This window comes from Trachypithecus francoisi, unplaced genomic scaffold, assembly GCF_009764315.1.
Source record: "Trachypithecus francoisi isolate TF-2019V2 unplaced genomic scaffold, Tfra_2.0 Lachesis_group3, whole genome shotgun sequence".
Lineage (NCBI taxonomy): Eukaryota > Metazoa > Chordata > Mammalia > Primates > Cercopithecidae > Trachypithecus > Trachypithecus francoisi.
Genome location: NW_022681468.1, coordinates 79,524,606 through 79,551,144, shown reverse-complemented (window position 1 = coordinate 79,551,144; position 26,539 = coordinate 79,524,606). Strand labels below are relative to the sequence as shown.

General features: G+C 34.2%; 1 protein-coding gene across 5 annotated transcripts in view; it reads right to left on the bottom strand.

Moving 5' to 3' along the window:
- NOVA1 (NOVA alternative splicing regulator 1) overlaps nt 1–24,350 on the bottom strand; it is a 153,813-nt gene extending 129,463 nt beyond the window's left edge. For 3 of the 5 annotated variants that reach the window (XM_033188367.1, XM_033188368.1, XM_033188372.1), the window contains exons 1-2: nt 23,341–24,350; nt 21,465–21,608 (exon numbers count right to left, since the gene is read on the bottom strand). In XM_033188367.1, coding sequence (XP_033044258.1) covers nt 21,465–21,608; nt 23,341–23,476 — 280 coding nt within the window. In that variant the 5' untranslated portion in view covers nt 23,477–24,350. The remainder of the gene's footprint in view (nt 1–21,464; nt 21,609–23,340) is intronic. The other 2 variants (XM_033188369.1, XM_033188371.1) reach the window with 2 other exon arrangements.
- Between the last annotated feature and the right edge of the window lie 2,189 nt (nt 24,351–26,539).

Genomic DNA, 26,539 nt, shown 5'->3' with positions numbered 1-26,539 from the left:
ATAGAAATGAGTATCATAAAATTGGGAAAAAATAATGAAATTATTAGTGTATATTATAAAGCATTCACTGCTACCTTGGAAATGTCATTCATACTTAATTTAAAATAATTTCATTCTGTTAATTTCCCCATATGTCCTTCTCTCCCATGACATCTTAACATAAAACAATATTTTATTAACAAATAGCTTTAGGTTTCCGCTTTAAATAGAAAGGCATAAATGAGTGGTCGCTTAAAATTAAAGTGTTATCCTAAAACACTTACTTTAATAATTTCTAATGTTTTAAGTTAATGGACTACTCATTCATATTGTCTCCTTCCACCCTTTTTGTTTGTTTGTTTTAGAGATAGGGTCTTGCTCTGTCGGTGAGGTCACGCTCACTGCACCCTTAACACGTGGGCTCATGTGATCATCCTATGACAGCCTCCAGGGCTAGGAATACAGGCTCACACCACTATGCCCACTAATTTTAAAAATTCTTTGTTTGTAGAGACGGAGTCTCACTCTGTTGCCCAGGTTGGTCTCGAACTCCTGGTCTCCCACAATCCTCCTGCCTCTCAGCCTCCCAAAGTGTTGGGATTACAGGCGTGAGCCACTGAGTCCAGCCTATACTGTCTTTTTATGTTGAAAAAAATCATATTGTGGGATATCTTCTAGGTAAATTATAAGTAAATAATTATTATCTTAAAACTGCAAACACGTACAACTGTTTAGTTTTATCATCAATATAAGTTTTAACATGTGCCGGCCGGGCGCGGTGGCTCAAGCCTGTAATCCCAGCACTTTGGGAGGCCGAGACGGGCGGATAACAAGGTCAGGAGATCGAGACCATCCTGGCTAACATGGTGAAACCCCGTCTCTACTAAAAAATACAAAAAACTAGCCGGGCGACATGGCGGGCGCCTGTAGTCCCAGCTGCTTGGGAGGCTGAGGCAGGAGAATGGCGTGAACCCAGGAGGCGGAGCTTGCAGTGAGCTGAGACCCGGCCACTGCACTCCAGCCTGGGCGGCAGAGCGAGACTCCGTCTCAAAAAAAAAAAAAAAAAAAAAAAAAAGTTTTAACATGTAATAACTGCAGAGTTAGAAAGTCCTTTTAAAATGTATGTAATTCAATTTAAGATAAATAAAAGTTCAAACTGCTTGACACTCACTAAATGCCAATTCATAATTTAGCCCAATGTGACAAACTTTATAAACAAGTCAAATTGGGGAAAAGTACTTTCAAAGAAATTTTTCACTTCATAATAAAACGTGGTGAAAAGGGGCTTTGCAGTGAGATAAATCTACACAAAATCTTCTCTACCAGTTATGTGAAAATATAATGTAGATATTTCCAAAATAATACATAAGAATGCTTTTAGCAAACCCACATCATCTTCCATAAGTGAACACCAAGGGATGATTTAAGAAAGAAATATGTAATTAATAACTACGAAAAATAAAATGCTGTAGGTCACAGATTTTAAGCTTTAAGATTAAGCCATACAATTAAATTTTAATGTTAAAAATGAAATCAAAAGCATACACATGTTCTTGTCCCTATAATCCAGGAAGCCAAAACTACTACAGTTTTCCTTTTTCACAGCAGTGATTAAACAAACCTCCTCTACTGTATCATATATGTCAACAAGCCTACAGATTTATTTTGTCTTATTCTGGCAGAGTATTTACAGAGATCAAATATCATTTACCAGTAAGACACAGTGATAAAATGTATGATTAGAAAAAAGTCGTAATTGTTATTATATAATTATTTCAAATATTAAATCTATAACAACTCATTTTTTCTGCTTATGTGGAAAATAAATGTTTTTAATAATTGAGTACAGAATGAAAAAAAAAATGACATTAAATAGCAGAGTTAAGCCTAAGAGATTTAAATTAAAAGAGATAAATGAACTCTATCAACCAGAGTAATTTTTACGGACACTAAAATGAGGAAACTCCCAGTTGACAGGCATAAATGTACAGTATCTCAAACTATTTTACAGGTCAACAATAACCATTTTGATAATACATTTTTAAGAATATAATTTCCTTAAGGTATAATCCTCAAATAGATGAATTATTGATTTAGCACAATATTCTAAATGGTTCAATATATATTTTATCATCCACAATGTGTGTGTGTGTGTGTGTGTGTGTGTGTGTGTGTATACACACACCACCTGATATGGTATACATTTTAAGCTAACTGTGCCTTCTAACAATGACAGATTTTATTTTTATATAATCTGATGAACAGGTATTATTTAGAACTTTCTTACTCCTCTTGCTTCTTTTTTTTTATTATTGTATATACTTAAGGTGTAAAACATGATGTTTTGGCATGCATATACATAGTGGAATGATTACTACAGTCAGGTAAATTATCTATTATTTTCCATAGTTACTTTTTTCGTGTGATAAGAGCATGTAAAATCTACTCTCTTAGTACATTTCAGTACATAACACAATATTAACTATATCCTCATACTGTACATTAGATCTCTGGACTTATTCATCCTACATAGCTGCATGTTTGTAGCTACTTTTGACCTAATCTTCCCATTTCCTCTCCCCACCCTAGTAACCACTATTCTATTCTCCATTTCTAGGTATTCTACATTTTTCTAGATTCCACATACAAATAACACACAGTACCTATCTATCTGTTTCTGGCTTATTTCATTTGGCACAATATACTCCAGGTGCATTCATACTGTTGTAAATGTCAGTATAGTATCTCCTTTTTTAAGGTTAAATAACATTCCATGATACATATTCATGCTTATTCTTTAACACTCAATTCTCCCAGGTATAAAAATAACTATGTTAGTATAATGGATATATTGATACCAATATTTCTTAAATACAAATTTCCTACAGGGTTCCCTATAACACAAAATTAAACATGAATCTAGCTTTCCCAATGAATTATCTTTGAAACTGTAAACAGTTTGTGAGCTTAGTCTGGTCTGTCAAGTAACTAGGACAGGCTACTCTTTTTGTCACTCACCAGAAAGAGTTTTAATACTGAATTCACAGCCAACCACATCTTTAGGTTAATTATTTACCTGCCTAAACATAGCAGAACGCATTTTTTTGTAACATTTACTTTTGTTTCTGTTATCTTCTTTTGGCTTGAATATTTGGTTTTCCTTTAAGGCAAGTATCTTAAATATAATCAGAATCGCGACAGATTGGATGTGAAGTTCAACGGAAAGAGAGAAGGTAAAGATGACTCAAATATTTCTGTCCTCAGACCCTGAAAAGACGAAGTTGCAATTAAGATGCAGAAGACTGAGAGAAATTGATTTGAGGGAGTCAAAAGAAAGATCAGAATATTTAAAATCATATTTAATTCTAACATACATATCAAACATAGAAGTGATATAAAGCAGGCAGCTGCATCATTAGTGTAGAGTTCAGATGAAAGGTCCAGAATGGACACAAACATTTGGTAGTCATCAAAGAACAGATGGTTATTTAAATCCATGATACTGGATTGGATCACCAAGGGAGTAAGCATGGACAGAAAAAATGAAGTCCAAGGAAATGAGAAAAAAAGAAAAAAAAAAAAAACAGCAAAGGAAATATAAGGCTGCAACCAATGAGATAAAAGTGTACCAGGAGCAAAATGAAATGTTTCAAAAAGGAGACAGTGATCACTGTGTCAAATGCTGCTGATGGTTATATAAAAAGAAGGACTCACTTTGGGAGGCCGAGACGGGCGGATCACGAGGTCAGGAGATCAAGACCATCCTGGCTAACACGGTGAAACCCCATCTCTACTAAAAATACAAAAAAAAAAACTAGCCGGGCGAAGTGGCGGGCGCCTGTAGTCCCAGCTACTCGGGAGGCTGAGGCAGGAGAATGGCAAAAAAAAAAAAAAAAAAAAAAAAAGGACTGAGAACTGACCATTGAATAAAAAGTATAGAAGCTACCAGTGACTTTAACATGAGCAGATTCACTGGAAGGATGGGTCAAAGTCCTAATTGGAATAGCTTCAAAAGAGAAATGAAAAGAGAGGAACTGGAGATAACGCAAGTATGGGCAACAAGTTTGAAGAATTTTACCATTAATGGCATAATTACTGGAACAGAAAGTGGGATAAAAAGAAACACACTTTTTTTTTTAAGTGGGAGAAAGAACAGCGTATTTGTAGTAAAAATAATTTCCAGTAGAGCAAGAAATTGGCAATGTAGGAAAGTGGAGAAAGAATTGCTAAATGATATCTCAGTAGGTAAGATGGAATGGAATGAAATACAGAAAAAAAGTAGAGATAGGCCTTTGTTAGGCACATAGACAGTTTATCAAAACAGTAAGAGTATTCAGATACTTATATACTTAGGTAGGTAGATCTGGTGGTAGGAGTTTATGAAATTTTTAGAATTCTCTCAGTGAAACAGAAAATAAGCTCATCAGTAATGATGATGAAAGAGCTTTTAGAATTGGGACTTAATTTCATCATATACTGTGTAGCTTTAATTCCAAAGAAAAGTAAAAATTATTACAAATGAGAAGGAAATCTGGGTTAATGTCAGAGTTCACACCCAAAACCACACCCTAATATTAATAAAGACAGTTATAACCTTTAATCATTCCTAATCCAGACTAATACAGATTCATTGTCTATAAGCTGACAACATATAATGTAACCCTCACTCCAATCAGACTTCACTGTCATCATCCTACAGATTCTAAAGGTGTAAGAATAAATCCATTACCATAAAGATTAAGTCTATAATATTTAATCATTCTGGAATTAAATGGTCTTTAGCAAAATTTCTCAGTTTATTATTTTTTTTTTTTTTCCATAGCAGGTCATATTCTTTTTTCTTTTTCTTTCTTTTTTTTTTTTTTGAGGCGGAGCCTCACTCTATCGCCAGACTGGAGTGTAGTGGAGTGATCTCGGCCGGTTCACTGCAACCTCCACCTCCCAGGTTCAAGCAACTCTCCCGCCTCAGCCTCCCAAGTAGCGGGGACTACAGGCGCGCGCCACCACGCTCAGCCAATTTCTGTATTTTAAGTAGAGATGGGGTTTCGCCATGTTGGCCAGGATGGTCTCAATCTGTTGACCTCGTGATCCGCCTGCCTTGGCCTCCCAAATGCTGGGATTGCAGGTGTGAGCCACGGCGCCCAGCCGTCGTATTGTTACATATTCAAAGTGTACCCTTCTCAATATAAAACTGAATTTACACTATGACAAATACAAAGATTTTTTCCACAAAGCAATCTAAGAATCAGTATAATCTTATTAAATTTATTGTCCTCCAGGTCATAGTCATGAAAAACAAAATCATACTTACAGTTAATCTTGCAATAGTATTACATGAAACTTAAATATTTAGTATGTAATATTTAATTTACTATATGAGGTATCTGAATACAGCTTGTTTATAAAATAATTATGACAAAATACAAACAAATAATAAAAAACAATTATTATGTAATTTCTGTAATGACTCACAGAAAATACTTGCTAAGGAATGGAAAGGAATAAACCATGGCCTCTGAAAGATACCTTTACTAGAATTACGCCACTAAAATTTCTTAGATCCTTTATGGAGGTTGCAAGAACATGAGTTAAAACATTTAAGACCTTGACAGAGCCAATATTTTAAAACTTAAAAAAATTAAATTACTTTTATTTACTTATTTTATCATAAATAATTATACTGCAAAACGAAATTATTTTTAGAGACAGGGTCTCACTATATTGCCCAGGCTATTCCCAAACTCCTGGGCTCAAGCAAGCAATTCTACCATTTCAGCCTCCCAAGTAGCTGGGATGAAAGGTGTGCACCACTGAACTGCATCAGCTAAAAAAATCTTAGTAACAGCAAAAATAAATAAATAAATAAATAAATAAATAAATAAGCGTGATGAATTATCACCTATATTATTATATTATTAAACATTTAGGTTCATTTCATTTTTGCTTGTAGGAAAAAAATTTCATAAGTCTTAGTATCCTGAAAAATATCATGAAAGACTATTAAATATTCTATATGCCATCTGATTTATTCCTGTTGAATTCCAATTAAGACTCTAATCAATAATTTGTAATGTTTTGTATTTAAATATACAAGGATGAAGCAGAGGCTGATTAAGGTAATTTTAGTGAGTTACAAAACAAATCCATATGTTTCACATAAGATTATTATAATGTGCTTTAATATTACAAATTCACATCCCTAGTTTTCTTCTTTGCTATATAGGCAAAAAATAAACAAAAAAAGCTCTGCATATCTTCAGGGGTATCACAGAACAAATATTTAGACTATGCAACAAAAATACCCACAAACCTGAGACTGGAAAGACACCTTACAGTATTTAGAAGCTCCATAAATGCATTAATCAACATAGGTGGTTTGTGGAAAACTCATTCTTATCTATAAAAATGATGATCACTTATAATTACCACTAAAAACAATAACTGCTATTTTAAAATAGAATGTTTAAAAATATATAAGAAATTATTCATATCAATTACCTTAAAGGTGTGGGATGAGGATAGGTCACAGCTTTGGCATTCTATCACCTGTATTTTTACAACAATTATGAAAAAAAAACTTCAATTTTTAAAAATCCTTATATAAGTGTTTTCCTTTCTGGGGCCACATTAATGTAATTTATTCTACATTAAAATATCTGCTGTAAGTTTAGTATTATTAAATGAAACAAGCATAAACAGGACATGAAAAATGATAGGGTCATAGTATGCTTATTATATGCCAAATATTATGTGACATGCTTTTACAGTTTTCCTTTTTGGTACCTAGACCAATAACTTATAATTATGAAAGAGGTACAGATACCACATTATGCAGATCAAAAACTGGAGGTCCAAGAAGATTAAATGACTGATTAAAACAGTACACTTAGTAAGTGGCAGAGCTGGGATTCAAACTCTGATCTGACACCACATGTTCCCTAGAAGTCTTGTATTCGTCGTACTACCACAGAAGGTATTAAGAAGTACTGAACTGATGTGATAATTGCTTAATAAACTACTATATAATGTCCATTGCATATTTTCCTCATAAAATTTTTTACTATACTGAGTACTATATCACAGTGATCTGAACAGAGTTTTCTAATCTTAAATCTATAATTCAACAAATCTTGAAAGTAGACATTACATATAATTTAAAAAGTGAGAAACAAAATCTCACAGGGCTAAACGAAGGTAACTGAATCATTCCATGTAAGCAATCTCAAAGTTTACATTTCATGTAAACAATTTCAAACTATCTTAATGATCTAATATCAATAGGAAAACAGAAATATATCAAAGTTCTATATATATACACGTCTGGTAAGCTGAAAAAATAACTTTTGTATGTTTCCATATTGCTTAGTTATTACTGTTTTCCTTTCAATGGCAAAAATTTTTGTAGGATTTACATATGCATTGGAAAAAAAATGTATAACCTATCAAAAATATCATTATCTCCCAGTGATGGGCTAATGTGGTAGTTTGATAAATCTTACCTAATTTTGAATACAGTATTTCTGAACTCAAATTTATAAGCAGTCTGATGCAAATAAAAATAACAGAATGCTGTTACACAATAACAGAAAATAAACAGGTTCATTATTAACTTGACATATCACAAATAATTTTACCTTTCATAATCTTATATTCCTCATCTGTAAAATGAAGACAAAAAATTCTGCCTACATTGATGTTTTAAGAATTAAAATCCTATAGAAATGTAAGGTCTCTTTAAGTCATAACTGATCAACAAGTAACTTTTAGTTGTATAAAGAGTTTAAAAACAAGATAATCACATTTTCTATTAACTGTGATGAAGTCAGTTTAAATGAAAACATAATGAAATTCAGAGTCTGGCTTTTCCAAACACAGAGTTTGCAAAAGATATTGAATTTAGATAACTGTTAGTTGAAACATTTCCCAAACCCAAAACTGTACTTATTCTGCATATTTTAACTAGTCAAAAATGTTTACATTCTTTTTTATATTACTTATACCTTAAATTTAAATTATCTAAATTATCCCCATTGCATTGCAGTTTCTACTTATTTTCAATACAATCTGCTGACTGATTGGAAGATGCTTCAGTAAAAACCTTGGATAAAAGCATAATTTAAAAAATAAAAAATGAACATTATTTCCATGAAAACTGGAATATGAATTTAAAGTTGTGCATTCTGTCATAAAAGAACATTATTTATTGCAGTCTACTTTTTAATGGCTTCACTGCCAAGACTCCATAGAACCTCAAAGCTTTTCCTATGCACTTTTTTCTAAAAATAAAAATATTGTGAACAATTCTCAATTATGTACTTTAGTAAACCATTTTTGGCAATACTGAATATGTTAGCATTATTATTCCTTAACAAAATATACATAATTATTATTTACATTTATAAACCTATCAAACTACATATGTTTTCTAATACTCACTAATCTTTACAAACTTCAGATAATAAGTTAATCAGCCAGACAGATCTTATGTAGGTAATTCCAATAGCAAAAAGATTTTTACAGAAGCTGAAAACAGATTTTGAGTAAAGAGTCCATCAGACTTACGAGCCCAGCAGCAGGAGACTACATCATAAAAGTAGCAGCCTTCCACTGTAAAATTACTAATCCTAGTAATACAGTACATTAAACATGCCATTTCAGATATATGCCAACCTAAACTGCCACATATGGCATATCTAACTCATTATCACAGTTTGTGTTTTCCTATGCAGAGACATTCTAATTTTTAAACAAGATGTCAAATACACCAGCATAACTCAAAGTGTGATAAAGCTTTGAGGGGAACATACCTTTCCTTAAACAAACAGGTATACACTTCAGAACAATTAGTTTAAAATACTACTGTAAAGAAACCATGGTTTCAAATTTTCAGTTGAGAAGCTAAAATACAAAATAAATATCATTTTAAAGGCAGAAATAGTAAAATAGTTAAATTCAAATAAATACTATTTTGAAATAATTCAAAATTTCTTCAAAATTTTTCTCAAAAAGAATTGAATTTGACCTGCAAAAAAAAAACCAGTATGCAACACTTAGATTATTTCTCACTTTAAAAACAAATCATGAATTCATACCATAATATAGATATCAATTTTAAAGAAATTGGACTTTTCTTATGCTTCCTTTTTTATATTGAATTCAACCTTGAGTTATACAACTGGTATTACCAAATTATGAAGAGCACTTAAATAAAGATTACACAGTGAATATTTTTATTTTAAATCCCCATCTGTCACTTAATGTCACTTCAGCTGTTCAATTTTTTAATGTTTCTTTACACAAGTAGCCAATAATTGCACAAATCAGTATAAAATGCAAGTTAGATTTTTAATCTCATCTTCTAAATGAAAAAACAGTACCATATTTTTCAGTCTTTTAAAAATTCATCTCAATTTGATAAGGGTATTAATTAAGATTCATTCTTATGTGAAATATTTATAAATGATGAAAAATCCTGCTTTATATCAACAATCAGCCAAAATTCAGCAAAAAATTACATAACAGAGAATCCACTAACAAATAAACAGTAAGTTTTAATTTTCACTGACATAGCATAACAATGTTTTGACAATATACCTAACTTTAGTGTTTGAACAGCATTAAATTCACACACACACATTGTATAAATCACTCGTTTATCAAATTAAAAATAAGTATATCTTTTCATATGCCAAGAAAGCAAGAAAGGTCTACATATTGAATGAATTTAAGAAACAAGAAACTTTTTTTCTCGTATATGATCTGAATTGCTATGAATCAAAAGCAAATTGGTTAAAGATTTTCCCTGTATATAGCAAAACATTCTTCATAGACACCTGTCATTCACGAAGTGCCCTCCACCTTTTTTTTTCTTCCATACTTGGCACATAACTGCTTAAACACAACTCACGTTCCTTAACATCTCTTTTCTGTTTTTCTAGTTGTCCCATCTTTCCCTTTGCCTTTTCCTTTCTAAGTAAATTGGATCTTTATAAAATCCTATTTCAATTTCCTAAGCAGAAAGTCAGAATCCAATCTAATACTCAACTATACTTTTGGACAACTGGGCAATCCATCCGCCAGACTATAAGTGTCACTATATTTATACAAATGTGTATTTTTTAACTACAGTACCACTGTCAGTCATTTTACAGACACAGCAGATGTAGATTTTAAAAATATTCTTGCTAATGAATATACCCAGGATGAATTTTTTCCGCCAGGTTTTTCTTGTTTTTCACATGTACTAGATTGTCTCCTACCTGTACAGATATCTGTAGTGCCTCCTACCACCACTGCCCCCATACCAACAGCAATGTCCACCTTTTATCCAATCAACACCAAACTACTTTTAGACCCCTGAATATAACAGAATTGCTGCATACCTTTACGTCTATATATGCTTCAAATGACCTTCCACCTTTGTTCAACAAGCAAATTAAAATTCAGTCTCCCAAACCTTGTCAACTTCTTTTTGAAGTCTTCTTTGAAGCCTAATCCCTCCTCCCAAGACCCTGATACTAACAGATAATTTCAACTTCTAGATATAATTCTCCATTATACAGTTATCAAACTTATAACCTGGTATCCATCTAAGATTTCAGGGCGTTGTACACTTAGTTCTAAACCCAACAAAGCCCACTCATGTTCATAAAACTTAAAATCTGTGACAAAGCAGGGCACGGGGAAACAGACAAGTAAAGAAACACTATGATAGGGTTATTTTAACCCACTGTTCTCCACCACTTTTCAAAATATAAATAAAATTTACAAAAATGTGGAAGACTAATCACAAGGCATGAAAGAGTGTATCTATTAAATCTTAGATGTTTCACTGGTTTATTATGATAAAAATCAAACAATGTATTAATACAAGAAAAACACTCTTATTTCATGTATCTCTTTAAATTGCATATATTTACAAAGTATGTAAAGATGCCACAATATCCCAAACTCAATAACTTCCCTAAAATTTTGATTTCAAATAAAGTAACATATACTAATACCTTCATATTTAAGTTGGTCAAACTATAAGCAAATAAATTCCCCTCTACTATACAGCTGGTATTTTTTTCTTTTTTCTTGGCAAATTAGAAAAGTAAATTGTCCAGTTTCTAAATGTAACAATGTAACCACCCCCAACAAAGTCACATGTTAACTTCCCCACTATAGTTGGGAAAGAAGATATTAAAATATATTACAAATAAAATATTTAGTAAGCATACTTCTAATATGTCACTTTAATTTAATGGTTAGTACTCAAGAAAAATCATAATTGGTCTTTGTTCCTCACTGAGCATATGGCCATGTGGCCATAAATAAACTGTAATGTGATATAGCTATAAAATCTTGTAGTATATATACTTTTAATTACTTTATTAATAACTAAATCTTAAACTCATGTTGCTTAAGTTATTTTAAAGGTAGTCTCCATTTCAGAGGTGGCTTTAACATACTCTCCACAATACTGGATTTCAGTTTCTTTCACACAGGATAGCATGCTAAACAGAACACAAAATTCCCATCATACTCCACTGTACCTAGCCAATACCTACCGTAACACTCCTATGCATTTCTCATTCATTTAAATTTCTTAAATCATTACTAAAGTAAACTAGAAGTGTAATGAAACACTAAAGATGGACTGCCTTCTATATCCACTGTATTGGTATTACATGAGCACTTCACAGAAGAAATCTCAAACTGTTCATTCAGTCATTCATTCACACATTCGAGTAAATTTCCAGTGCCACCTACGGTTAAACAATTGGGCTGTATGTTAAACACACAGCAGGTAAGAAGGATGCCATAAACTCCCCCACATCAGTGGACCTTAATCATCCAACTACTCAATTGATGTGAGTAAAGACTATCACAATTTTTTTTGTTTTAATTTAGCACTGTAGACGGAAAAGTCTTCAAAATGACACTAAGTACTTTTATGATTGTATTAGAAAGTAGTTCTTTTTTTTTTTTTTTTTTTTTTTGAGATGGAGTCTCGCTCTGCCACCCAGGCTGGAGTGCAGTGGCCGGATCTCAGCTCACTGCAAGCTCTGCCTCCTGGGTTTACGCCATTCTCCTGCCTCAGCCTCCCGAGTAGCTGGGACTACAGGAGCCCGCCACCTCGCCGGGCTAGATTTTTGTATTTTTTAGTAGAGACGGGGTTTCACCATGTTAGCCAGGATGGTCTCGATCTCCTGACCTTGTGATCCGCCCGTCTCGGCCTCCCAAAGTGCTGGGATTACAGGCTTGAGCCACCGCGCCCGGCCTAGAAGGTAGTTCTTAAGCCTATAACACAATGAAGATAATATCAGAATTCTAATTAACTAAGTAGACCAACTTAATGAAATGAATAGCTAAGAAAGAGAAAACAGTGATGTTTTCAAATTAATAATTACTGGACAACACAACTACATTTCTACTTATGTTGCCTTACAATTAGCCTCATGCTTATTTTTTAATCATGACATTTTATATATTAAAGCAAATGTTATGAATACTCACCCAAATATGCTATATTTAAGGGCGTTATTATAAAAGTCATAAAAACATGGAAAATACATATATTATTAAAATAATTCTTGAAAACAAAATTTAACTTAGAAAGCCTACTTTTTAAATGAAAGTCAATACTCTAACCAAAAATTAAAATTTAGAAGTATAGCTAAGGAATGGTGAAAGCAAGAAAAAAAAAAAGTATAAATGAAGAAAAATAACAACGCTGCAGAAATCTAATCACCCTAAAAACACTGCCACTTTCAAACAGCATAATTAAGGGAAGAGAGAAAATGACCAAGCTACATGTTCCAGGAAATATAACCTATGATATCCTAAATTTCTAAAAGAAATTTGCTAATGACCAAAGAGCACCTTGCCTATGTTCCTTCAGCGTAGCACATGAACTAAAATAACAATAATAATGGCAAAATAACCACAAGGCCATCATGACAGTTTAAAATATATATATATTCATTTTAAGATTAGGAGAGAGAGGAGGTAAGGACTTATTTCCTCAGAGTCACATCCAAAAGGGAGGGGGAAAAAAAGTAGAACAAAACAAGAGAATGAAGTACCTACTACAACTGCACCACAAATTCAGAAAACACATTTCAAAGCTACAGGACAATTACTGGCATTAGAGAAACCTTATGTAAATCACTTAATATCTTGGTACCTTGGTTTTCTCAACTGTTAAATCAAAGTTTTAGAAGAGATCATCTGAACTTCATCACTTTGATCTATTTGCACAACTTATTCAAATCCTTTAAATAAAAAGTCTCTCAGCTATTCCTAAGTGTTGTCCTAAATCTTTAACAGAGATGCTACAATATAAAAAAAATTAAAACAAAAATCTAAGGAGAAAATAGCAAAACAAAAATCTGAGGAGAAAATAGCAAAGCAAAACTTCTCAGGGTAAAGCAAAGTATGCCTATACTCCTTGAATGGAGAAAAGATACACTGTAATAATTCTAAGTAATGATTACCAAATTGTTGCCTACACCAGAGTTTATAGGAAGCATCTGATACATATGCAAAATAATTAACAAGAGAAAGCTTCCAGGCCTACTTAACAATAAAGAATGAAACCAAGTTTAAAAAAAAATTACCTTCACCACTTTTTAAAGAAATCATCATATATTAGTTGTAGAAAAATAAAAACATAGGTTATCCAAAGAATAATTAAGGACTAAGTATGTGAATGAGCTCTTCCTGTAAGAGCTTACTTGCCTCCAACACTAACCACTTTAAAACCAGGTATTTCAAGAATTAATATGACCAAAATTAAAAAGCTACAGTTCTTCTAAAATATTTAGCAACATAAAAAGAAAACAAAACTATGCTTTTGTTTTTTTTTTTTAAATAGCAGGTACCCCATTACCTACTATTCTGTTACTGAAATGCACTACTATTGGTTCTATACTGCCCTTCCCCCCAGATTAGATCTTAAAATACAGTCTCATTTCAGTCCAGTCTATTTTCTACAGAAGCAAATTACTAACAATTTAAATGAAGACAATCTTCTTTAATATCAGAATGATTTTTTTAGACCTAAGTAAATTGGGAGTTAGCATTTATTGTATCCTAGAAGAAATGCAAGATTTGAAATCTTATTTAATTAACAAACTTCTCTGAAAACTTATACTGTGAGTAAAATTATGGAGCCATGAGAGTATAACTATTCTCAAACATCTTTAAGATGAACTGAAAATTTCTTCCACAGAACTTTGAAAAGTATGCTCAGTTTCACAAGGAAGGGAAAAAAACACTACCACCTAAAATTTTTAAATTACTGAGTTTGCAATACAGTTTATCAGAAATTAGAAATATATTGAACATCATTATGACATAAACAGGTCTTGAAACAAAAAATAAAAATATAACATTAATTTTCAGTATAACCTATTGAATAAAATTCATTGAAAAATTGACAAAAATATTTTATTTTCCAGACCAAATAATCTTACCTTAATCATTTTGCTGTTAAAAACCTCAAGACATTAATTTCATTTTTCATCTGTTCCTGCCAACAATGCTATGACAGGCCCTGCAGGAAGCAGTAAAATATCAGTGATGGAGTGCAGATAGTAGGTGTTTTCATGATCAAGATTTGTCATAGAAAAGGATATCCATACAGTGGTGTGAAACTTGGAAAATACTGAAAACATCTCAAAAAGTTTATCAGTGTAAATAATTCTCTTTTTTACTTGTAGTCTTAAAATGTTTATTCTTATTCAATGTCTTATTAAACAAAGTTAAAAATTATAGCAAAAGTAGATATGTGAAATTTTAAAGTATTTTTGTATTGATAAGAATTGATTAAAAATAGTGAATCATGTCAAAAATGAAAAACTTTGATTAGAGAATAAAATAATTTATGTTTTAAAGTACTGGAATGAATCTCTTGACCTCTGGATAGCATAGCTTTAATCTTATTTCTTTTAACTACTATAATTACCAACTATTCATAATTAAAGTAAAAATTATTTTCTTCTCAAGTAGTATCTTCAGTATCAATCAGTTATTACCAATACTGGTAAATATTCCTTCAGGAAAAATACATAGTTTCCAAAAATGTTAAAAAAAAAAATCTGTGAAAACTCCAAAACTTAATTACTCTTTGGTAAATAACAAATTATATTCAGTGGATACCAAAACATTCAGATTAGTAAAGTTAGTAGAAAAGTCAAAGCTATAAAACTGTTTTACAAAGACTTCAAATGGTTTTTACATTCCAAATTATTTTGAGATAATACAGATTTTGTCAGATTTCGTTTAAATGTATTTTTACCTTTGAATATATTGCCTATTTCAGGGCTGATTAATGAACAGGGCTGTGATATCTATATTCACTGGGAATACTATTAGAACACACAAGAAACTTGTACATATGTCATAGATGCACACTCAAAGTCAATACTTCAAACAGATTGAGAAATTAAAAACAACAGAAATAAATGAAAGACTAATTTTTTGAGATTTTGACTAAATTTCAATTTACTTGTAATTAAATGTGGGAAATATTTCAATAGGACTCATTAAGTTCAAAATCTTAAAAATATTTTTAATATGCTACACCTGTCCTGTTTGTTGGACCACTTCAAACTACTCTGCAAAGTTTACTTGCCAAAGCCATCAATATTCTAAAAAGATACGACTTAAATATTACATTTTTTAACTTCCTATAAAAAATAAATGGTAATCTGAGATAATATTTTTAAAAAAACTACCAAGTACTTCCACTTATTTCCACTCACTCATGTTTTAAATATGTACTGGTGGAATCGTGAAATGTAAATGCTTCTCACTTAAGGTTATTTTCTTTTTATTTCTATACCTAAAGACCCTATCCTTGTTTTATGTACATTCTAACAGATTCATGAAAAATCAATTTAGTTGAAAATATTTCCATATTAAAGATATGGGAAAGCTGATGCCATATCTTTAAAGAATAAGATGAGGAAAATGGAAACTTCATCAACCCAAGTATCAGAAAGTATTGAAAACCACTACTTCATTCCTTGCGTGTTGCGTTTTATACCATTACACTTCAGTCTCTAAGGGTCAGGATAATTAAGCTCCATAGCAGCTGCAGTGCAACGTGAGATTATACACTGTTGCAGTTCCCACCAGTCCAGTCCAATTACCTGTAGTATTCCAGTACTGAACAAGTGACAACTAACCTCTTCTCTCTAGTCACTTGCTCCCACTGGTCTACTGATAAATGTTAAAACAAACTAACCTCTTTTTGGAAAAGACTGCAAAGCTGAATGCACCTGCTGCAGGCTGCAATGATGAGTCCCAGAGAGATGTTTGTCAGTCAGATCTCTGCAGATGTTGTTTAACTTTATGCTAAAGCTGTATCCAAAGATGGAAATGAGATGGCAATCAAGCACAAATCTCCCACCTTCGTCCCCCCAGTTTTATTTTGAAAAGCAGCACTTACTCAAAAAAGTTATGTTTTAAAATATAGCTCCACTAAACTGGACACAACTAAGACTCTATGGTTAAAAATTCTATGGTAAAAAATGTTTATTAGGCGCTGAAATTTAGTTAACAAGTGGCATAATATGTACTCAATAAATGTAATTTGTGTCATTTAATAATATTTTTTAAAAATTAATTGTCGGAAGCCAGAGCAAAAAAACCCCAAATAATACAACTATAAAATATATAACTTTTTAATTGATGGCTGTCGGTCTGGTTTTTAGTAATATCACATACTCCTTGGCATTTTCAAGACACATAATTTTTCCTCTTGCTGTATGAAACATCTTCAATACATAAGTATTGAACTGTATCACCAAATGTGTTCACTATGTTTAAACTATTCCTGAAATCCTTTGGGGAGGCATTTGCAAGACAATGTTGTTAGATATATTTCATTACAATGACACAAATTTTAAATGAGCTATTTTTCCAAAGCCCAGAAAGCATCAAAAAGCAAATTTCAAAGCGACATTGTGTGTATGATTCATGAAAACACCAACACTATAAATTAATGAGGTCTTATAACTTACTATATCATTATCAAAATGATACAAAAAGGAATCAAATAAAATGTACAGCTAAAATTTTTAGTGTTATCTTTCTAAAAACCCCACAAAACATTTGCATACACAAGATAAGAATAAAATTGCATCTTTTGGAAATTGTAATGTCAATATAGATTGTGCTATGCCAGTAATGTTCCTTCCTATGTTAAGATTTCGTATTCCTTAAAGAAAGAAAATAAAGTATTAAAAAAATTAAACCAAAATACAGCAAATTTTCAGATACTAATGTTTAAGTAAAGGATTATGTTTCTCCTTCAACTCTAGATATAGAGATAAAACATAAAAGTAACCCTAACAATAGGTAGTGTGTCAAATAAACATTACAACTTTAAGATTCAAGGAAAAAAACTTAAGATTCAAGTTAGCAACTCTTTGAAGATACTAAAATCAAAGGTAGAACCTAGTGTAATGATAACTATCCTATTAAACCCACCCAACAATGTTGGAAATTACATTGTTTTATTTTCTCCACTCATTACAGTTCTATTTATCATAAATTTGGCCTTAAAATATATACCAATGAATGTCCAATATTCTTTGCATCTAAGATCAAAGTACAGACTGCAACTTTTAGAAGCTGTAAGAGATTCACATTCATATGTACTACCAATATCATAATACTCTTCCTTCAATGATGTAAACGGAAATAATGTTTTAAATTTATTATCTCCTCTGATTTGTAAAAAATTATCATAATTATACAATTCTAGTTCTAAAGTTTAATTTGGCCACTATATTTTCCCCTTTTCAAAATAAAAGCAATGTTGGGTCTTTCCTTCCCTATAAAAAATTTCACTTACATTCTGCTTTTTTATGATTTAAAAAAACATATAATGGTTTGTGTTTTTTTAAAAAAGTACCACCCCATTTGGACAGTAAGAAAAATTGAAATATAATGAATGTACAAATAATAGGTTAAAATTTTAAATTAGGAACCATAAAATGAAATATTTTTCATTAAATGTGATCCTAGTTTTATAACCACAAATACTAAAACAGTGTAAAATAGACACAGATTCCAACATTATAATGAAGGATTCTGTTTGACTGATGTAATGAATATCATATAATAGAATAAAAATAAGTATACTATGATATGTTCTAAAATCTAAGAAATATAAGAAAATATTTATTGCATACATCCATTATCATTTCCAACCAATAATGCACTCAGTAAGTTTTTCGGATTATCTACCTGAATCATCCACTAAATAATTTCTACAGATAAAAATCAGTATGTTTATTAACAAAACCTAAACATATCCTTATGCCAAATAAAATAATAAAAATAAACTATCATCATTCTGAAAAGGCATACAATAATATATTCCTCAAACCAAGAAAGCTGTTTTTTACTACAAAGTAACTTGCTATAAACTAATTATAAAAAGATATATAAGTAAATCAAATTGGCTTGCTCTAATCATGTAAGAAAAAAAGGTATATTCCTAAACCACCAGAATTAAGTCAGTACTCTGTAAGATTTGATTTTGAAATAGATAAATGGATTATGTAGTACAGCAAAAATGATCTACTTGTAAATCATTTTATCTGATTGCAGTAATTGAAGAATACATTTTACAATTCCTCATCACACAATTTTCTCAAGTTTGTTATTTAATACATGACATTGAAAAACACAATGCAATATCCAGCTGTACAAATTGTCAAATTAATGTACAAAAATGTTTTCTTCATTTCAACTATAATTTTAAAAATTACTCATAAAAGCAGGGTTGCTTAAGATAGTTTCTAAAGAAATAAGAAAAACAAATAAGCATACAAGGAAATTATATTGGCTATATTTTTTTAAAGCACCTATAGTTTGAGTTAAAATGTATTAAAATGTCCCCAAAGTGTGTCTGTATTCGGTGTTATACATCCTGAAGAAAGTTTTCGAAAACACACTAGTATTTTAACTAAACCTTACAAACACAATTACATTGTTTAAAAACTTGAGTAATTTGAGAAAATCCATTAGGTTATACAACTAAAGTAGACTTTTCCCCAAATATGCTCTCTTACCAAATAAGAAACAGAAAAGGGCTTCATGAAATAAACACTAGGCATATTTATTCTAGTAGATTACGACAGTCATAAATATACATATATATATAGCTTTAAGAACTTCATATATGTATGAAAGACACAAAAATGGGATTCCAAATGATTTCATTAATCCTATAAGAATTTCTTTATAACTTGGTGATTAGATCACAGTTTAGTTCTTCTGAGATGTGCAAGGTAAGTGTCCCTTACGTACATCTGAGTAAGAGAAATTGAAAAGAGCTCAGAGCCTATGTTGAAGAATACCGGGATATTAAATTATTCTGCAGACTTGTGGTCAAGTGTGAAGAGAAAGACTATTAAAATTAAAGTCTATCTGAAGCAAAGAGATTATTTGTCCAAACAGGTAATAATCTGGTTAAAATTGTATTTTAATACAAACTGTTCAGAATGCTTTAAGCTTCTTATAAACTACAAGGCTTTATTTTATCCTTAAAATTGATCCCACACTGTGTGATTGGTTTCCACCTGTTACCGGCAAAGTATAGCCTTCTTTTATCCAACATTTCAACTCACATTTGATCAGGTTACGTCACTACACACTCGAAATTTTATTCAACGCATTCCAGCTTTCCACTTTTTTCCAACAGATATTCTTGCTCTATACAAATAACATGCCTCAGAACTATAAATAAAATACTCAATTTCAATGTGATAAGCAAAAAATGTACAACTAAGTGGACTAAAAACAAAAGATCTAATTATCAGTGAACCCTTTCCAACCCACTGAAAATAAACTATATTCAAATGAAAAGGCATTTAATTTACTATTTGGAATATCCTTGATAAACACTAATTTTCTGTAACATCCCTGCACATCTGATACCACCTCATGTATAATGCAAAAAAGCTATTTCATTTTCATCTATTGACAGTGAATTTAATTTACCATTGCACCTCTTTTCCTAGAACTATCACATTATTAATTCTGCAATCAAGCTCTTTTGAGTGCTTTTATTTGTACTAAGGGTTTTCACAATTCCATATTGATTTTTTTATCATAATATACCTTTTAAATATATGAATGGGAATATGTTAGGAAACTGTCTTAATGCATAAGGGAAGTTTCAGAGACAAGGACAGCCATCTGCAAAACTACACTCACAGGAAACAAACTTTAGAGGAACATCGTGTCTAATATATTACATTTTAGTTTAATAAGTTTAATGTTTACAAAAAATACTACATTTAATTTATAAAACTGAATGATAGTTTCAACCATTCTAAAACCTTCTTATCCAGTATAATGGTCTGTTTCTAACACCAAGTGATTGGCTATGAAAAAGAAGCCCTCCAAATGTTCTGCTTACATTCATGCCAGATGTCTTTGCTGTATTAAAGAACTCTTACTGAATTAGATCACTGAAAGCAAATCAGCTTTTCTTTTCCACCAGGAAGAAAAAAATTAAAGCAGTATTGGTTCCCTCAGCACTGAATTAACGTTTTTGATAGCCATAAAGATAAAATAACCTTTAAAAAAAATCGCAGAAAGCTAGATTTAAATAAAAGCAAATCAGCTGATAGTGTTTTATCTAGGAAATGTACTACTCAATTACAGAGACTTTTTCTTAAACCTAAAATACATATAGTGATTAGCAAAATATAAAAAAGAAAAAGAAAAAGATGGACATGCAGAACTATTTAACACTTAAGAAGGCATACTTGAAAGTAAAAAACAAAAAATTTATACCACCTAGGAAATTTTCCATATTCCAGTAGGTTATTGTACTACACTAACTGTCAACATATTTAATCAAATTTAGCTCTTAAGTTAACATGAATTCTGAAGCATTATTTTACTTTTTGCATAACAGAATAAATTTCCTTATATCAATTGCATTAAAACTGAAATATTTTAAAAATCTGAAGAGGCAACATTTGTCCTCTTTACTTCACTCCAAGGCCAACAAACAAAGCAATGAAGCAGAAAGAGGTACATAATGGATTCAGAAGTAAATGGTCCATTCTTTAAGAAGCCTCCCTACCCCCCTCTTCGGAATTCACTCTAAGCTAATTGTCATTACAATGATGTCTGAAAACTTCAGAAGAACCCTATTTCCTGATGCCAGCTGTCCAGGTTTCTATCTTGAAATTTTTGAATTTTTTTGCTAATAAGAATTATTCAGAAATACCCAAATCATCTTGCAACTGGTCTAATTCACATACACAGTACAACAATTATAGGAAAAAGGCATAATCAACAATAGAAATAACCTGAAAATTTTTCCACAACATACTCCAATAAAGCAGTATCTAAATAAAGTCTCCAGTATTGTTTAAAAATTCTTTCAAGACAGCATACAACACATGTAGGTCTTTCTTTCCTGTGGGGAGCTCATCAAACAATCTCTTCACCATTGCACCTACCTGGGTAAAAATCTTTGGACTTAGACAGCTTGATGGTGGCTCCAGTTTCTTTTTGCAACTGAACAATTGTCTGTCCTCCCTTCCCAATTATAGATCCAGCAGCATAACTAGGTATGAGAACCTTTAGAAAATACTGGCCGTCTTCTGAAAAATGCAAAGAAATATACTCGGTTAACACAGTATTTCAAACTTTGTATCCCCTCTCCACCCTCAAGAGAGAAAAACAGCAACTAAAGCACTGGGTATGTAACTGCAGGAAATACGAAGTTAAACATGTTTTGAGAATGAAAATAAGCCAATTACACTGAAAAACAAATATGTACAAAATATTTCCCATTTTATACGATTTATACTTTCAAGCTTGGAATTAAAATATAAACATATTCTATTATTTTGCAGCACTGTAAAGACTGGTGACTAAATTCCAGTTGTTATTCCAAACATGGAAATCTTCCAATCCTGTCTGTGGCAAAATGAACTGACCCTTTAACAAAACTTCAGAGATTTATAAGATGACAAACCTTCACTTAACATATTGAAAAAGAAGAAAAGCCCAGGACTGTAAATAGTGATGAGCTGTATTTATTTGTCATTAACAGACACATAAGGACTACAATTAGCCATTGCCTATATCCTACTTAAAGTCCGCAAAACAACCATTCTCCTACCAAATAATCCACTCAAACTGTGGGGTGTATTCCAAGTCTTCAATAACTACAAGAAAATAACTCAGTGTGGTGGACTGGCAAATCTAACTAATCCTAGTGCATTTCTTTAGCAGTTCTTAGTCTACCGTGAGCTCCTTTAAGCTCATTAATTAAAGGACCTTAAGAAGAATTTTGCCAATACTAAAACGCTTAGGAGTCATTTGTATTAAATACTATTAAAAGTGACAAAACAGATAATGTTCCTTTCCCAAAATAATCACAACTTTTAAAACGGAGAGGGAGTCGAAGAACTAGGAAAAATAAAATGAAATGTTTTAGAAAATAAAGCCAACTCCACAAACTTTAATTCCCATCAACTTGATCACGTCTTATACAGGAGACACCCCGGTAAATCCAGCTTTCTTAATGTGAATGAATGTTCCAAATGTTGCGGTGTGCCACTCAAAAGACCCCCATCCGTCTACAATGCATATGCTGGAGATAAATTCACCTCTGCTTCGATGCATTGGGTGCATTGTTAAGATGACTCCAGTGCAAATGAAGAAGCGATATCGGTCCCGTTAAAACTCATCTTCCAAGGAAGCGCAGGATGTTAACTAACAAGTCACCGTTCCAGACACCCCCAACCTCGTATGCACCCCCCTGAAGACAAATCAATGAAATATTTGCACCGACAATCTAAGTGCGGTAAAGGCATGCACTCATCAAGATTTTGCATACTACTTGTAGCCCAAAGCAAGAGGATGGAGAGAGGAAAAACTCTCCGGCGCCCCAATCATTCGCAATCCGCTACCCAAGTGCCATTTATTTATTTATTTTATCAGACTGTTAAACGCAGCGCGCATCTTCGGGCGGCCATCACCTCACTCCGGGGTCATCCTCCTCCTCCTCCTGAATGGACCGTCTTGCCCAGGTCTAGGATATTTACATGGTCAACCTCTGGACCGATTAAATGGAAAGATAGGTCTATTCCGAAAAACTGGTCGCCATTTTGATGAATGATAAACACAGAAATGGAAATGTGTAGGGGACAGCTAGGAGTTGGGCAGGTGCAGGGGAGGGGGCGCGGGGCAGGGGCGCAGGAGCCGCCGGGTTCGGGCTGGAGGTGTCCGGGCCGCGGGAGGGAGGGAGGGAGGACGGCGAGAGGGAGGGAGGCAGGGGCGGGCGGCGGGGGATGGGGCCAGCGGGGAGGTGGAAGCGATACCCACCGCCCGTATTGGTCCTCTTGGTGCTGCCGGCTTCAGGGGGGGCTTCCAGCGGCCTTTTCCGCGAGTCCGGCGGGTCCAGGTCTATGGGAACCCCAGTGTGGGTCCCGTTCTGCTGGATGGGAGCTGCCGCCATCATGTTTGCAGTTCCTGCCGCTGCTACCGGGAGAAGGTTCTCCCTTTTGTTTTGGCTTTTTCTTTTCTTTTTCTCTTTTTCTTTTTTATCTTGTTCTTTTTTTTTTTTTTTTTTTTTTTTTTTTGCGTTTGGGGTTTCTTAAGGTTTTTTTTTTTTAATCGGATCAATATAAATCTCTTTAAGAAAAAAAGCAATGTTGCTGGTTTGTTCTCACTGGGGAGGGGGCAGGGCTGAGGAGCAGCTGCAGTGCAGTGTCAGAAAGGAGACAGGGGAATGGAGGGGGTGTGAGAGACGGAGGGTGAAAGAAGAAGAAGAAAGGAGAGAGGGGGAGAGAGTGGAGAAGGGAGAGGGGCGAGTGAATGAGCGGGAGGAGGGGATCGGGGAGGACGGGCAGAGGGAGTGGGAGAGCGCGAGGGCTGGCGGGGCGCGGGGAGAAGCCGAGGAGGAGGGGAGAGTGAGGGAAAGAGTGAATGAGCAGGAGGAGGGGAAGGAGGTGGATGTCGAGAAAGGAGCGAGCGGCAGAGGAGGGCAGAAGCCGGGAAGGAGCGCGGCGGTCCCCGCGCCGCGCTAGCGCTGCGCTCGCTCCCGCTGCTGGTGTTGCCGCCGCCGCCGCTGCCGGAGCGGTTCTGCCGTTGCCTGGGCTGCTCGGCGCTGCTGCTGCTGCCGCCCGGTCTCGCTCATTATTTCTCCCGCTTGTTGGGGGGGGGGGGCTGGCGGGGAGGGAGGGGGGTGGCTGTGAGGGGAGGGTAGAGAGGGGTTGAGTTCGTAGACTCCCACACACTTCGCGCTCGGGTCCCTGCCTCTCAGCAGCGCCGCCGCCTCCCAGCGCCGATGCTTCAGCCGATGGGGCAGCTGGGGGGTGAGGGGGAACACGGCGGGCGGGGGTGAGGGAGTGTGTGTGCGCGGGCGTGTGCGCGCACGAGGGGAGCGCGTGCGCGGTGAGGGCGCGCGCCGGCGGTTGAGGCGGGGGCGGGGGCGGGGGCCGGGGCGCTCCTGTGGGAAGGTAGGGGTGAAAGGTCGCCGGTCCCCGGCAACACGGCTCAGGCAAACGTAAGCGGCTTGTCGCAGAAACCAAGGGGTCCACGAAACGCGCTAGGCTAGAAGGCGGGAAGGAGAGATTACTGACAGCCGTGCCAGCCAATAAAATGGAAATGTGAGAAAGATTCTTCGGGCCCCTTCCCAATCAGGAAGCCTGGTTGATGAGGGGCTGCGAAGGGGCGGGGTGGGATCTTGGTCCAGCTGGTACTGGAGCGGCGACAGTTTTGGCTAGTCTAAGAAGGGCATTCGAGTGACCGTTGACAACGGGTGGGACAGCGTCAGAGCTGGAGGGAGAGCCGAGCCAGCACTGTATGCTTCCAGAACTTCTAGCTAGGTGCATTAGTTTTTATTTTTAAGAGTTGGGTGCAAGACTCTAATTAGTTAGCATCTCACTCATTGGCGATTTTCTACGGGATGGTTTCATCCAAAGAGGATTTCATAATCGCACTGTGTGGCACCATTAGGGGACTTAGAGTGTCACTCGCCGCCATAAATCCTTTCGGGAACAAGCCAGGATATAAATAAATAAAGCTAGGTTTGGGTCTTCCCTTCACAAGGCGCTGGTAGGCAGACTAAAGACAGGCAATAACTGAGTGTGCACACAGAACTAAATATTGAACGAAATACGAGTGTCGGAATAAAATTCATTGCCATGTGCACAGCTTATGATTATACAGATCTTGGACATATCACGGACCTGAACGTCAAACCTACAACACCTAATAAAACATCTAATGTAGCTGGAATAGACTTTGAAAGGACATTAGGCATTATCTAAATCAAGTCCCTCATTTTACAGATGAGTAAACTGACTCGGTGAAGTATTTTGCTCAAGGTCATTCATCAAGTTAGTAGTCTAATTAACTCAGTGTTCTAGGAAGCAGGGTGGTAGAAAAGCATGGGCTTCGGAGTCTGAAATCTTTCTTGGTTTCCCGTCCTTGTAGGCTGTTCTACGAGTGTATCTTGGGCAAATCCCTTAACTTGTTGCCATTTATTAAGTGCTTACCACGTGGCAAACAATCCACTTTGCATGCTGTGTCAATTATATGCAGTATGTCGTGTAGTTATTACTGTACCCATTTTATGAGGTAGTTTAGGTTTAAAGATATTAGAAATTTACCCAAAGTTACACAGCTATAAACACTGTAGTAATTTCAAACTCAGATCTTCCTGACTGCAAAGGCTGCTCTCTTAAATGTTGCAATACATTAGAGCTCCGGATTCTCTCCCACTCAAAACAGGGACGGAGACTCCAACCAATTTCCACCATTCTTGGGAGTCAAACGAGAGAGACTGTGGCAATGTATTCTAAGCTGTAAAAAAGATAAACATGTTCACTAGATTTGTAGAATGAAGATATTCGTTCCCTATAGTTTCCACTACAACAATTGAACCAGAAAGATGGCTTTCATACTAAGCTAGCATAAGAAGGAACTTAACTGTAATTATGATATTCTAACAAAGAATATATGCATATCTAAAGCAATAACCAAAGTGAATAGAATAAAATTTAATTCCTGATAGATTAAATAGGCAATAGCAAGGAATACTAACGCTCCTCATAGCGTCCTTATTGGAAGAATCGTCTAGGAGGCATTGGGATTTCTGGTGCTTTTTAAGCAATGAGAGGTATCAGTCCACTGAATGAAAAAGAGAATAGCGTTTAGTTTGGGACTAAAAGTTCCTCTGGACTACGGAAAAAACGTTTGCCTCTATCAGTGAAGAAGGTATGCTGAGAGCTGAAAGAAAAGGAAAGAAGGTAAGTTAGTGCATATTGGAAAAGCTCTATTAACCAAAGTCCAAAATTTTCATCTGATGTGTAATGTAATAGGAAACCACCATATAGCCTTCATGACCAAAATAAAGAGGAATTAAACATACAATTGGGTACAAATGGAACTGTGATGAGGAAAAAGGGTTTGGAATGAGTATGTGGCATTCAAGATAGTAAAAGGCTGATGCCAGACGTTGTACAAAGTGTTCAGTGTATAAAATTATGTAAGGACATTTTTTAAATGAAAAATTACA